This window comes from Mauremys mutica, chromosome 12 (genome assembly GCF_020497125.1).
Source record: "Mauremys mutica isolate MM-2020 ecotype Southern chromosome 12, ASM2049712v1, whole genome shotgun sequence".
Classification (NCBI taxonomy): Eukaryota; Metazoa; Chordata; order Testudines; family Geoemydidae; genus Mauremys; species Mauremys mutica.
Genome location: NC_059083.1, coordinates 30,800,725 through 30,816,031, shown reverse-complemented (window position 1 = coordinate 30,816,031; position 15,307 = coordinate 30,800,725). Strand labels below are relative to the sequence as shown.

Sequence of the window (15,307 nt, the reverse complement as noted above, 5' to 3'; positions counted from 1 at the left end):
CCACCTGAGACCTTTTCAAAGCTGCCCACACTGGATCTTTCAAAAGGAAAGTCAGTGGATCCATTCACAACAGAAAATTTCTGGCTGTTAGGAACTGAAACTTCCCTGATTAAATCACTTTTACACCCTTCAGTTGCAGTAAACTGCTTGCACAGGCTACCATGAGGATTCCTTTCCCTAGGAGCTTCTCTAAGCAGCAATTCACCCCTCACAGAAATTCTGCCCTTCCCCTCTCCACCTAGGGCTTGCTTTACAGGAACACTTCCCTGAGCAACCACAGCCGCTTTCTGGGTCTCACCTACACTTAGACTCACTTCAGGCCCCACAGGCGGATTTCTACACAATCCCCTTTTAGGCACACCTACAGACTTTCTAGATAACAGGTCAGAAGCAGTCTCCTTCCCTTGGCCATGAACAAGTTCAGGAATCTTTTCCTTCTTGCTACAAGTCGTCAAACTGTCAGTAAGTAACACACTTAAATCACTTTCATGCTCTCCTTGTGCCTTGGCTAGGGTATCTCCCTGATCAGACAGAGTTGCTGCACCCTTTTCCAACCACACATTAGCAACTGGCAAACTACAAGCACCAGAATTGTCTGTTCTCTGGGATTTTGCTATGACACTAACTGGATGCAACCTAGTCACAGTGCCATTCTCCCCAGCAGACACAAACTCAGGACTATTCCCTTCCTGGGCTTTAGCTGTGTAGTGAAAATATGCTGTGCTGGCAAACCACACACATGTTTATTACATTTACTCCTGGCTTAAGGTAAAGCAATGCTCAGGTTATTGATTAAGCACAGACTAGGCAATAGCGCACGTAGCCCCTCCAATAGCTCACGTAGTCCCTTCACCAATTATGATATATTGCACAAAGGGAGATGGCTATGGGTGAACCAATCAATATGTTACAAGTAACTATGATCTCATGCTCTTTGTTCTAATTACTAATAAAAACCCAGCTCAAGAGAGCTCGGGACGCCTGCTTAACAAACCTCTTGACTCCGCGTCTCCTTGATCCCAACATCTGGTGACCCCGACGTGATTCACCAGATCCCGAGGACCCCTGCTCATCCGACTGGAATAGTCTAGGTGCACCCGCTGGAAACAGCCACTCGTGAGTATGGGGAGCGATTTATCAGTGCCACAAAAGGCTCATGCTAAGGAATTATTTAAGCTCATTGAGGGGAGCGGTTGCCCAGCGGTTACGCTGCGGCATGTAGAGGATTTTGTTAAGGAAATAGAATGCCAATGCCCCTGGTATCCCGAAGAGGGGTCCCTGCAGCAAGCAGATTGGCAAAAGATAGGAACACAGCTCTTTGAGACACCGAGAGCAGCAGTACAGCACCTGCTCATGTGGCAGCGCTGTACTGAGGCAGTGGGAAAACTGGGGCCACAGGCGTCTCTCACTGCCGCCCCGCTTCTCGCGCTGACGACACCGCCTCCGTACCCACGGGTGCTACCACCAGCACCTGCGGTGTCGGATACGGGGCAGCGGCCCTCGGATCCCTCCGTTAATAAAGGAACTGATCAGCCTTGTTTCCGGGGGAATCGTGGGGGCTGCGTCCGGGCGGCGGTTGCGTTGGCGCGTGAGAAGGGGGAATTGAGTTTGGAGGAAGAACATCAGTGGGAGGGAGAGTTGCCCATGTTAATGCCTATAGCGGCAGGAGTCGATGCACAGGGCAATGCCGCCAGAGAGTGGACGGCGCTACCGTATACAGTACTGAGGGAGGTGAGAAAAGCTATCACAGAGACAGGCATCAGGTCTAATTTCGTGGCAGGCATCTTAGAAGGAATTGGAAATGGCTACATTATGGCTCCACAAGATTGGAAAGACTTATTTCGTATGGTGCTGACCCCCGCCCAGTATATGGTGTGGGACAGTGAGTTTAGGTTAGCTGCTGTGGGATACTCAACCCCAGTTGCCACGCCTGACCAGATTTATGGAGCAGGCCAATTTAGCACTATAGAGGGACAGTTGGAGTTAGACCCAGATACATATATTCGTACTAAACTTAGTGTTATGAGAGCTTTCAGAAGGGTTCCCGTAAGTGGGAAACCGACTAGGTCTTTCACAGCCACCCGGCAGCAGCCTACAGAGCCGTATCCGCAGTTCATAGATAGGCTCAAGGAAGCAGTACAGCGGCAGGTCGATAACGAGGAGGCACAGACAGAGCTTTTACGGCGACTGGCCTATGAGCAAGCTAATGCTGATTGCAAGAAGGTACTGCAATCTATAATACATCGCCCCTCATACACTTTAGCGGACATGATTCAGGCTTGCGCAGATGTCGGTAGTCAAACCCATGCTATGGCTCTTTTGGCGGGGGCTATAAGACAAGGTAATAAACCCACGGGAAATTGTTTTAATTGCAAAAAACCGGGTCACTTTAAAAGCCAGTGTAGGGCACCCGGAGGGGGAGCACATAAAGGAAGACCCCAGGAAGGGGGTAGGCCCTCCAAAAAATGTCCTAAATGCAACAAGGGGTATCATTGGGCAAATCAATGTCGATCAGGACTGGGGCAGGGAAACCACTAATCGGGCCCTCCCCGGGCCCTGGAAAAACAACGGGGGCGGAAGAATTGACTAGAGCACAACTGGCAACGACTGGCAGTGCTGGAATAGACTTGTATAATCAAGAAGAAAAATCCTCATTCTTACCGGGGGAAGTTCTTTTAATGCCTACTCAATTAAAAGGGCCCCTTCCTGAAGGGACGGTGGGCATTATACTCCCTCGGTCATCAGCAAGCAAACAAGGAATTATGGTAGTTCCAGGAGTGATTGATGCTGATTATCAGGGAAAAATATATGTTCAGTATTGGAGTCACCTGCCTTTTACTTTAAGACGAGGGGACTCCTGGGCACAAATGATACTGTTGCCATATGAGCTCCCTGGAGAAAAATCACAGGTAACACGTACAGGAGGCTTTGGATCAACCCGTACTGAAGGCGACAGCGACTCTTCCTTTCACCCACAGGTGGCGGCGTTGGTACACCGAATATCCCTGCACAAACCTCAACGTAAGTATAACCTCCAAGGTAAGTGGCTGACCGGTTTGTTGGACACAGGGGCAGATGTTTCTGTCATAGCTGAAAAGGATTGGGAACCTAAATGGCCCTCTGAGATAGCCCCTGCGGTATTCGGGGTAGGAGGAAGCCAAGCATCTAAAAAGAGCTCTCAATGGTTACCGGTAAAATCCCAGGAACAAGGTCCCATAATAGCATATATTCAACCCTGCATATTGCCTTTACAGTTTAACATTTGGGGAAGAGATTTGTTAGAACAGATAGGGGCGAAACTGATTTTGGAAGATGAGTAAGCCTCAGGCTCTTCCGTTACAGTGGAAAACTGATAAACCAGTCTGGGTAGAACAATGGCCATTACCTAAAGAAAAATTAGAAGCTTTGCAGCAATTAGTTGAGCAACAATTGAAAGATGAACACATTGAGCATACTACAAGCCCGTACAATACTCCTGTTTTTGTAATTAAGAAAAAATCAGGAAAATGGAGGCTCCTTCACGATTTGCGGGAAATTAATAAAATATTAGAACCAATGGGCCCCCTGCAGTGTGGCCTCCCCAATCCAAATTTAATCCCTTATGACTACCAGGTGGCAATAATTGATTTAAAGGATTGTTTCTTTACAATACCGTTACAGGAAAAGGATAGAAAGTATTTTGCATTCACAGTGCCAGTCCTGAACAACGCCCAACCCACAACACGTTATCATTGGAAAGTGTTACCCCAGGGCATGTTAAATAGCCCTACCATGTGTCAGTATTTTGTAAACACTGCTCTTCAACCTTTCAGAAATAAGTTCAAAACGCTACTTGTATACCATTATATGGATGATATCTTAATAGCCGGTAGGCCCCTACCCACCACATGGAAAAGTGAGTTAACGGCTATCTTAAGTCAATCGGGTCTGGTAGTAGCCCCGGAAAAAATACAGGAAGCCGAACCTTTTCAATATTTAGGTCATAAAATGCTTGCAGCATACTCCATGCCCATACTTCCAAAACTTACCTTGCCAAAAAAATTAACATATGTAGTACTACAGCAAATTCTAGGATCCATAAATTGGATAAGACCGTATTACAAGATTCCCACATCTATGCTAACTCCACTGTTTAATGCCCTAAAATTAGGAAAGCAACCGGGAGACATAATATCACTAACAAACGAACAACGGGAGGTAGTGCATAAGGTCAACGAAGCCATGGCAGAAAGGTGGGTAGATAGAGCAGTACCTGACGTGCCCCCGTCCTTAATCATTCTTGGGGACACTAAGCAATTCATGGGTGCATTACTTCAACATACAAGTGAGAGAGAATTTATCCTCGAGTGGATGTATTTACCACACACACACAAAAACACACTCGTCCCATTGTCTGGAATGTTTGCTCAATTAATCACTAAAGGACGCAATCGAGCACTAAACTTGTTTGCCATGGATTTAGTAAACATTATTATCCCCATCCCCATCGCCACCTGGGAAGTTGCATGTATGCACTCGGAGGAGGTGCAAATAGCCCTAGCCAATTATGTTGGGTCCCTAACTTACCATACTCCCAAGGATCCTCGTCTCCAAGTTGCTCAGCATATTCCACTGAAAGTATTCTACTTGGTATCTCCCGTTCCCATAACAGAAGCTCTTACCATTTTCACCGATGGTGGCCCCTCCAGAGGGGTGGTTGCTTGGAAGAAAAATGACCAGTGGAAATCCCAGTTTACCTTACCGCAACGCTCTCCTCAGCGTGCGGAGCTAGCTGCGTTAATTCTTGCCTTTAACACATTTTCTGATCAATCAGTTAACCTCATAACAGACAGTTTGTATGCTGCCAATGTTGTTAGTAATATTGCTTCTAGTTGTGTTACTGCATCTTTGGATAATAATTTGCTTGGTTTATTTCTTTCCCTACAACTGATATTACGTCACCGACGACATCTATTTTTTATCGCACATGTTAGAAGTCATCAGCCTTTCCCCGGAGAAATCTCGCAAGGCAATGCCTATGCTGATAACGCCTTAAAGGCTTTCCCCTGCTCTCCTATGGAAAGTCACTCCTTACATCACCAAAATGCCAGGGCATTGGCCAAGCAATTTTCCATACCACTATCTGATGCACAAGCGATTATTCAGCAGTGCCCTGAGTGTACTGGAAACCTCGCAGGACCCGCTATCGGGGTAAATCCTCGGGGGCTAGGTGCAAACCAATTGTGGCAAATGGACGTCACTCGGTTCCCACCATTAGCTCCCTGGTCCTATTTGCATGTAGTCATAGACACTTATTCTGGCTATATATGGGCAACGCCACAAAAAGGGGAAAAAGCCAAACACGTCTGTAATCACCTCATTCGTTCCTTTGCAGTGATGGGAAAGCCATCAGCTTTAAAAACTGACAACGGCCCAGCCTATTGCTCTTCCGCGATGGCAGCGTTCTGCACGCGCTGGGGAATCACGCATACCTTTGGCATCCCATACAATTCCCAAGGACAAGCCATTGTAGAACGAGCTAATCGCACATTAAAAACTGCTCTTCTGCGACAAAAACAAAAAGGGGGAATTGTCCCCGGCAGCCTGACAGAAAAGGAAGAATGGCTGGCTCAAGTACTGTTTACACTCAATCATTTAAATCTATTACCTTTCAATTCTCAATTTTTCACTAGGGCACAACGGCATTATCAGACGACCGAAGTTCTTCCTGCTCCAAAGGTAACCTATCGTCAGCTACCTGGCCCGGAGTGGAGCGGACCTGTGCCACTAATCACCTGGGGGCGCGGTTACGCAGCTGTATCAACACCAAGCGGCCCGCTCTGGGTACCTGCACGATACGTTCGACCATACAAGGATGGCGTGGCATCAGGGACTGAGCAACCCCATCCCTGACTTCAACATACACTTATATGATGAACAAGGAAAAGTGACAACGGGCCGAAAACGAGGGGGCCAACGAAATGCACCTGCCACATGGGGCCAAGTAAAGAACCTAGCTAATCAGGCTGAACAACTGTTGGAAAAAACAGGACAAGAGAAAACGGCAGAGAACTATATGATGGCATTAATAGCCTCCTTAAATGCCAATTCTGTACTTTTGTTAACAATAATTATTTTCAGTTTAACTACTGTCCCTACGGAAGGGGGACCGATAGTGACTGGGGGGGTTCATCTTAATATATGGGAGGTATTTGCAAAGACTTTAAACCAAAGTACCTTCTGCTTAACGGAGCAGAGGGCGGTGGGGGAGGTGCTAGGATCTTGCCTAATACCAGTATGCCATAATCCCAAAGACATCAACAATGATACATGGTTTTATAATTCTCTAGAACAAAATTCTACCCTTAGGGAATTAGGGTACCCCGGGTACCATAATTGGGGAGATCGACTAACGCACAAACCGCGTTTTGCCGTTACCCTGTTAACACCGCATGTTGCTAGTTTTAATGTTAGTTGTGCTAGAATGGTTAATTGTACCAAAAAGACTTGTATTCAATTCCCAAAAGGGAACTTCAATTGCTCAAGTATGGTTAATATATCATATATGTATGAGTACCTACAATTGCCAAGGGGCTGGTTCTGGTCCTGCCCCGGATATACCTTTAACTACATTCCAGCCAACATCAGTCATGAAACTCCATGCTGTCTTAGTAGGCTGTCTTTGGTTTTGCCTCAAAAGGAAACTAAGGGTACACCACTTACTAAAACAAAACGGAGTGTATTCCTTGATGAAAGCTGTGATAGTCACGCGGCCCTAATTAGTAAGGCCGAATACGTTGCGCTGGCCGTATCCCTGGTTGGGGTGCCCGGTCTGGTGGCACGAAACAGTAAAAACATTAACGCCTTAGCCTGCTCGGCAGTAAAAGCCTTAAATACAACTTCTAAAGCTCTAGCCTTGTTAAATGAGGAACAGGGCGAATTAAGACATGGACTTTTGCAAAACAGAGCGGCCATAGATTATCTTTTAATGCAACATCATTATGGGTGTGAAAAATTGGATGGTATGTGTTGCTTTAACCTAAGCAATAATGAAAAAGCAGTGCACAACCAAATTGTAAAGCTACATAATTTAACAAAAGAAGTTACTATGGATGTTGGTTTTTCAGGATTCTGGGACTGGCTTACTGGATGGCTGCCAGACCTATCCTGGCTAAAGCAAATGTTTGCATATGTTATTGTTATAGTTGCAGGATTAATACTTTGTTGCTGCATATTACAGTGTATTCCTTCACTTATTAGCCTATTTGTCCAAGGCTGCCCTTGGCAACGACTTAATACAAAACAGAGCATTCATTATGCCTGCAAATTGCTTAAAAACAAAAAGGGGGAGATGTAGTGAAAATATGCTGTGCTGGCAAACCACACACATGTTTATTACATTTACTCCTGGCTTAAGGTAAAGCAATGCTCAGGTTATTGATTAAGCACAGACTAGGCAATAGCGCACGTAGCCCCTCCAATAGCTCACGTAGTCCCTTCACCAATTATGATATATTGCACAAAGGGAGATGGCTATGGGTGAACCAATCAATATGTTACAAGTAACTATGATCTCATGCTCTTTGTTCTAATTACTAATAAAAACCCAGCTCAAGAGAGCTCGGGACGCCTGCTTAACAAACCTCTTGACTCCGCGTCTCCTTGATCCCAACATAGCTGTATTTACAACCAACTCCGAGACAACTGAATCACCCTCAACCATCACAGGCTGAAAGGCCCCTTCTGTTTGCTCCACAGACACAGAAGAGCCGGAGACACATTCTCCTTCACCAGACACACAGCTTGGGATTTCACTTCCCTTGTCCCAGCACACAGGGCTGTTCACAGACAACTGCTTGGAGACTGGGGTAGCTTCCTTCATAGGCAAGTCAATACTCCTGACAGAGACAGGCACATTCCCTCCACTGTCACATTTCTCCACACAGGAAACAGGTAAGGGATATGGACACTCATTTTCCACTATCCCTCCCTTCCCAAACTGCTGATTAGACAAAGCCATCAGCTCACAAGGCTGCCTAGGCTCCTCCAAACTTTCCCTTCCAGGCACATTGCCTCTCCCAACAGATAAGCTGCTGCTCTTTTCACTACACTGAGCTACTTTTAGCAAATCACAGTTACCCGTTTCAGGTTTACTTCTACAAGCTGCACTAGCCACCAATTCATTACCCATTACAAATTTACCCATTACAAATTTACCCACTCCTTCCTCAGTTAGGGATTTAACCTGAGATACATTTTCCTCCCCAATGAGATCTTTCTGCTCTTGATCTAACTCCAGATTTACTTCTGAAACATTAGACAGACATTCAGAAATTTCATTCCCAGACACACTGCTTTTTTGCACAGACAAACCTTTGGAGCAACCCTCCTCAGGCAAATCATTGCTCACAATAGACACAGGTTTAAGATTATTCCTCTCCTGTGACTGGCTACCTGGACTGAACAAAGCTTTAACAGTTTCCCCAATTAAAAGATCTTTAGGCAATAACTTCCTGACGCCAGCTATCACTTCATGCTGAGCCCCATTCCACTCAAGGTGGATTCTGGCTAAAGGCACACGGACAGTAAACTCACAGAGGATCACAACATTCACACTCTGATTTGGTAAATAATCTTCCTCTTTGACCAGATCTGCTTTAACAAGAGTGATGTTAGAAGCCATAATTTGCCCTAAACAGCTTTTACCATTGACTTTCAAACACTCTATGAATTTTCCATTACCATTCCCATCCATAGCACTGGCACAATTTATGGGGCCACCCCCTACTGAACCCACAGTAACAGCATTGACATAAAAGGTGGCATTGTTGGGGTACATTTGGTTACCCCCAGACAACTGCTCAGAGTTATACAACATACCAACATTGTTACAAACTGGACTTTCAAGAGGATACAGTCTCTGCTGTTCTTCCATTGCTTTTTTGACTTGGAGTTGGAGTCTAGCCGTCTCCTGTTGCATCTGTCGAGTTTTCTCCTCAGCAGCCAGCAGCTCCAGACGCCTCTTACGAGCTTTTTCTTCTCTCTTAGCAACTTCTTTCTTTCTCTCATCAGCCTCTTTCTCCATTCGAATTTCTGCCAGTTCTTGCTCATAATCAAACTGCAGGCTGTCTCTCAAGGCTTGCAGTTTCCTTGCTTTTCCTGATGCTTTCTGTCTCATGGTCACTGATCTTTAACCAACCAAACTCTCAATCCCAAAGTTAAAATTTGGATAGCGTGGGGTTCTGACCCAAAGCTTAATTGACCTGGTTCTGTGGATCCAAGCACGACTACGCCACTGTGACGGAGCGATTCTGGCGGGACCCAACTGAAAGTGCCAAATCAGGACCAATTGCTCAAACAGGGCAGTCACAGCCCTAGGCTGGGGTTTTTCCACCTCTAAGGCCAACCAAACCAGCCAGACAAAAAGGACTTTGGTCTCACCCCACTGGCTAACCACAAGTCACACAAGCAATTTCCTTAGACACTCCAGTCTCCCAGCATCACCACCAGTGCACTCGTCCTGGGGATGAATGGTTATGAAAACCAACACCCCAATAAAAGAAAACGGTTCCCTCGATCCCAAAGGACCAAGCCCCAGACCCAGGTCAATATACACATCAGATCTTACCCACAAATCACGCTGTTGCCAATCCTTTAGAATCTAAAATCTAAAGGTTTATTTACAAAGGGAAAAAGGTGGAAATGAGAGGTAGAATTGGTTAAATGGAATTAATTACATACAGTAATGGCAAAGTTCTTAGTTCAGGCTTGCAGCAGTGCTGGAGTAAACTGCAGGTTCAAATTGAGTCTCTGGAATGCATCCCCCACTGGGATGGGTCATCAGTCCTTTGTTCAGAGCTTCAGTTTGTAGCACAGTCCTTCCAGAGGTCAGAAGCAGGATTGAAGACAAGATGGAGATGAAGCATCAGCCTTATATAGGCTTTTCCAGGTGTAAGAATCTCTTTGTCTTCACTGTGGAAATTTACAGCAAGATGGAGCCTGGAGTCACATGGGCCAGTCCCTGCATACTTTGCTGAGTCACAAGGCGTGTCTGCCTTCTCTCCATGGGTCCATTGTGTCCTTAATGGGCCATCAAACAGGCTAGGCAGAGCTAACACCAGCTTGTCTGGGAGGCTTCCCCCAGAAGCACAGCACAAACTTGAAATACAGACAGCATAGAGCCAACATTCATAACTTCAACTAAAAATGATACAGACATATAGACAGCATAATTATAATCAGCAACCCAGAACCTGGTCTTAGACACCTTATATGACCCCCTTTACTTAGGATTTGGTGCCACTACAGGACCTTGGTTGCAACCCATGTTCTATATGGTCCCCATTTATATCAATAACGTCACAGAAGGACAGCGTTATATCAAGGTAGAGGTGTACATTCTGAGTTCCTATTTTTTGCCATTTGGTTTCTCAGCCTTGAGGGTACACTCAATCTTATACTTTCCCCTGCAACTATAAAGGCTAGAAATTTATTTTTTACTTTAAATGAAATCAAATATTCTCACATAAACTCAAAACTAGAACACTAGGGCTTTCAGAAAATTACGGGATACTATGACACTTAAAATAAAAATCACAAAAATCACAAATAACTCTGAGAGTTGACAATACTGAACCTGGTCCAAAATACTTAAACAAAACTGATTTTTCAGTAGAATATGGCTTTTAGAAATTTGCTTTTTTAAATTGATTTTTCCTATTATTTTAATGTTTCTAATTTTTCAACAAAATGATGCTAAATTAAAAAAATATTTCAAATTGATTCAAAATGAGAAACCCGAATCAAATGGAATAAAAACATTTTATTCACCCATCCCTTATCCCATCTCAAAGGAGAGAAGGAAGAAAAAAAGAAAAACTGAAAAAAAGAAAAACTAAAATCTAATATTGTGTGCAATAATACATGATTAAAAATTGTAAAATAAGCAAATTGTTTTAACCAAAACAAACACATAACACAACAATGCTGCCATTTTTAAAGAGCTGCATTCCTATAGGTTTCTTCATGATATTGCCCCTTAAATGGCTCTTCACACAATAGGAGATTATCTGTTATACAGTGTATAAACGTCTCTTTTTCAGTATGGCCTGAAGTCCCTACTCAGTGACACTCGAACACAGGATCAACAATAGGCACATGTTTAATTCCCATTGAGGTCAGAAGGAGAAAAGGAGGCAGTTTTCTGTTTCGATTGATTCTGAGCATGATTTTATTTTTTACAAGAATAAAAGGATTCACTCCCCACCCCAGTGAAGAGGCAGAAAACTGCAATGTCAGCACAGGGAGAAAACTAGACTGATGGCAGCTGCGTTTGGTGCAGTAAATTTCCTCTATTCAAAATATAGGAAGTTACAAATCTCCCCCAAGAACAGTATTGGGCCCATTGTTCTTGAGTAAAATTCAGCAAAACAAAGAAATAACAAATCAACCCTCACCCCACCCACTGACAGCCCGACCCAGAACTCCCCCCTTCCAACCCTCCGCCCGCCCCCTGCTGGCCCCCCCATCCAACCCTCCCCCTGCCTCCTGCCCACCCCCCACCCAGATCTCCCCCCCATCCAATCCTCCCCCCGCCCCCTGCCAGCCCCCCCAGATCTCCCCCATCCATCCCTCCCCCCGCCCCCTGCCAGCCCCCCCACGATTCCCCCCATCCAACCATCCCCCTGCCCCCTGCCGGACCCTCCGCCAGATCTCCCTGCCCCCTGCCGACCCCTCCGCCAGATCTCCCACCCATCCAAACCTCCCCCGCCCCCTGCCAACCCCCCCGCCACATCTCCCCCCACATCCAATCCACCCCTGCCCCCCCACACATCTCCCCCGCCGATCCAGTCCTCCCCCGCCAGATCGCCTCCACCCAACCGACCCTCCGCCCGCCCCCCCGCCAGATCTTCCTGCCTCCTGCCTGCCATCCCCCACCAGATCACCCCCCCATCCCCCCATCCCCCCGCCCCTGCCCGCCCCCCCCCCAGATCTCCCCCGTCCCCTGCCGCTCCCCCGCCGCTCCCCCCATTGAACTCTACCCCCACCCCCTGCCAGCGCCCCTTTTCTATCCCCGTTTACAACCCTCCCCCCGCCGGCCCCCCCACCAGATCTCCCCCCATCCAACCCTCCCCCGCTCCCTGCCGGCCCCCCCAAATCTCCCCCCATTCAACCCTCCCTCTGCCCCCTGCCAGCCCCCCGATCTCACCCTCCCCCTGCCCCCTGCTGGCCCCCTTGCCAAATCTGCCCCCATCCAACCCTCCCCTGCCCCCTGCCGCTCCCCCGAAATCTCCCCCCATCCAACCCGACCCCTGCTCCCTGCCCCCCCCGCAATCTCCCCCCATCCAACCCTCCCCCCGCCCCCTGCCGGCCCCCCTGCAGCTCTCCCCCCATCCAACCCTCCCCTGCCTCCTGCCACTCCCCCCAAATCTCCCCCCACCCAACTCTCCCCCGCCCCCTGCCAGCCCCCTCGATCTTCCCCACAGCCAACCCTCCCCCCACCCCCTGCCGCCCCCACGATCTCTCCCCCCCATCCAGCCCTCCCCTTGCTCCCTGCCGCCCCCACCAAATCTCCCCCCCATCCAACCCTCTCCCCGCCCCCTGCCGTCCCCCCTCCAGCTCTCTCCCCATCCAACCCTCCCCCCGCCCCCTGAGATCTCCCCCCATCCAACCCTCCGGCCCCGCCCCCTGCTGGCCCACCCCCGATCTCCTCCCCCATCCAACCTTCCCCCCGCCCCCTGCCGGCCCCCCCCCGAGATCTCCCCCCTCAGCCAACCCTCCCCCCGTCCTCTGCCGCCCCCCCCCGACATCTCCCCCCTCAGCCAACCCTCCCCCGCCCTCTGCCGCCCCCCCCAGATCTCTCCCCTCATCCAACCGTCCCCCCACCCCCTGCCGGCCCCCCCCAGATCTCTCCCCTCATCCAACCCTCCCCCCACCCCCTGCCGCCCCCCCCGATCTCTCCCCTCATCCAACCCTCCCCCCACCCCCTGCCGGCCCCCCCCCGAGATCTCCCCCCATCCAACCCTCCCCTGCCCCCTGCCAGCCCCCCCGATCTCCCCCATCCAACCCTCCCCTGCCCCCTGCCAGCCCCCCCGATCTCTCCCCATCCAACCCTCCCCCCACCCCCTGCCAGCCCCCCCCGAGATCTCCCCCCTCATCCAACCCTCCCCCCACCCCCTGCCAGCCCCCCCATCCAACCCTCCCCCACCAGTCCCCCCCCCAGATCTCCTGACCCATCCAACCCTCTCCCCACTCCCTGACAGCCCCCCTTGCCAACTCCTGGGTCACCCAGAGGGAGTGGCAAGTGGGGCAATTTGCCCCAGGCCCTGCACAGGCCCCCACAAGAATATAGTATTCTATAGTATTGCAACTTTTTCTTACCGAAGGGGCCCCCAAAATTGCTTTGCCCCAGGCCCCCTGAATTCTCTGGGTGGCCCCACCCAACTCATCCAACCCTCCCCCCTCTCCCTGACAGTTCCCCCCAACTCCCAACTCCCAACCCATCCAACCCTCCCTGTGCCCCCGACAACCCCCCCCCCTGAACTCCCCACTCTCCAACCCTCCCTCCACCCCCTGACAGCCCCTCCGGGGCTCCCCTTACCATGCCCAGGCAGGTGTAAGGAATGACACCGCTCCCGTAGAAATGTGCTAGTTATGACGTGATGAGCATGCTCGGTACATCTGCTGAAGCCACTGCCCTTCCCTCTGCCCTTATACCCTTAGGATTCTGCTGACTGCTTTGGATAGGGGTTAAAAAGTGGCAAAGGGGGTGAATTGGAGCAGGGGGGTGGCCAGGGTCTGAGCGGGGGTCGGAAATCGACTGGTCTGGGGGGTCAGGCAGCTGGAGGCAGGGTTAGGAGAGGGGCTAAAGGGCAAAATCAGGGTGGGGGGAGGAGGGGGCGTTAAGTTTGGGGTGAGGCGCTGGCAGAGGGTGTCAGAGTGTTTGCAAAAATGGTGGGGGGCAGAGGGGCTTTTTTATTTCCCCTCTCACAGACAGGACCTCTCAGCATCAGCTTCCCAGGGCTGGGTTCTTAAAGGCACAGGCACATCAATGCAATTCCTCTTTGTCTGATCTAACCTACTGAGGCTATGGCTACACTACAGAGTTCAAAGTGCTGTGCTCCTGGTAATCCACCTCGACGAGGGGATTAGCTCTGAGCACTGGGAGACGAGCCTGTCCACACTAGCGCTTTAAAGTGCTCAAACTTGCTGCACTCAGGGTGTGTGAAGAAGTGAGGTTTTTACCCAGGAAAGCTTATGCCCAAAAAAAATCTGTTAGTCTTTAAGGTGCCACCAGACTCCTTGTTGTTTTTGTAGATACAGACTAACATGGCTATCTCCTGATACTTAATTCAGTAAAACATTTTGCATATATCCCCTCAGAAACAAAGAATCCCTTATCACTGTGATTGCACAGAGTCTCTAAGCAGTTTCCCAAGTTGTCTTATCGGCTGCTGGGATTCCCTGAATTCCCTGAATTTTTTATTCTAATTTTTAGAGCAGATGTTTATTCTGTTGGATCATCTGACTTCCACTCTGACTGAATTTCTAGCCTATTGTCAAAACTTTGTTTTGAGTCAATTCACCAATGTTGTAAATATTAGTGGTCAGACCAATAGCCACCTCATCTAGAATCCTGTCTTGTGAAATGCGGGAAACTCGACTGCATAATTTGTGGTAGTGGGGGATAGTGGCCAATGCCGGGTGCTTCTAAGGGAATGATCAGACCAGGCAATGACTCAGTGAACCATCCCATTGTCTACTCCCACCATCTGGCAGTTTAGAGACATGCAGAGCCTGGGCCTGCATCCCTGATTATCTTGGCTAATAGCCAATGTACTTATCCTGAGGGACTGAGCTAATTCTTTGTTCAACCCATTCATAGTTTTTCCTTTCAAAATATAATGAACACACATCTACAACCCCAAGATACCTTGACAACCACAAGAATTTTAAAATCATGAGTTATACACCCTCGAGTCAAGAAATTGTAATAAATAAATGATCTCTTTTCTTGGGCCTCTTTGTTCCTGAGCCTGTAGGGTGCAGTAAGGCCAGTTCCAATGCCTTGAGCCAAAACACCTGAATGAATCGTAGTCTACCCTCATTCTCCAAACATTTAATATACCTAAGGCCATACCTACAGTTTAAGTGTGGGTTAACTCAAATTATGTCACCACAGAGTCACTACGGTTACTATGTCACTTGTATTTTGCATGTGTTTTGTATGTATGCACTGTATTTTGCGAAGCTTTGGTTTAGCCAGGGCTGGCGCTTCCATTAGGAGACCCTAGGCGGTTGCCTAGGGCGCCAGGATTCGGAGGGCGGC

At 48.6% G+C, this 15,307-nt stretch overlaps 2 protein-coding genes across 2 annotated transcripts in view; one reads left to right on the top strand and one right to left on the bottom strand.

Moving 5' to 3' along the window:
• Nucleotides 1–13,788, bottom strand: part of LOC123345307 (butyrophilin subfamily 1 member A1-like) — a 33,419-nt gene extending 19,631 nt beyond the window's left edge. The window contains exon 1 of the mRNA XM_044982083.1: nt 13,580–13,788. The gene's annotated coding sequence lies outside the window, so the exon portion shown is untranslated. The remainder of the gene's footprint in view (nt 1–13,579) is intronic.
• LOC123346668 lies at nt 1,101–8,290 on the top strand. The gene is made up of 4 exons (XM_044984143.1): nt 1,101–1,116; nt 2,979–3,021; nt 5,673–6,859; nt 8,279–8,290. Exons 3-4 carry the CDS (start codon nt 5,855–5,857, stop codon nt 8,288–8,290), a joined length of 1,017 nt encoding a protein of 338 aa, XP_044840078.1. The 5' UTR covers nt 1,101–1,116; nt 2,979–3,021; nt 5,673–5,854.
• Nucleotides 13,789–15,307: the final 1,519 nt, after the last annotated feature.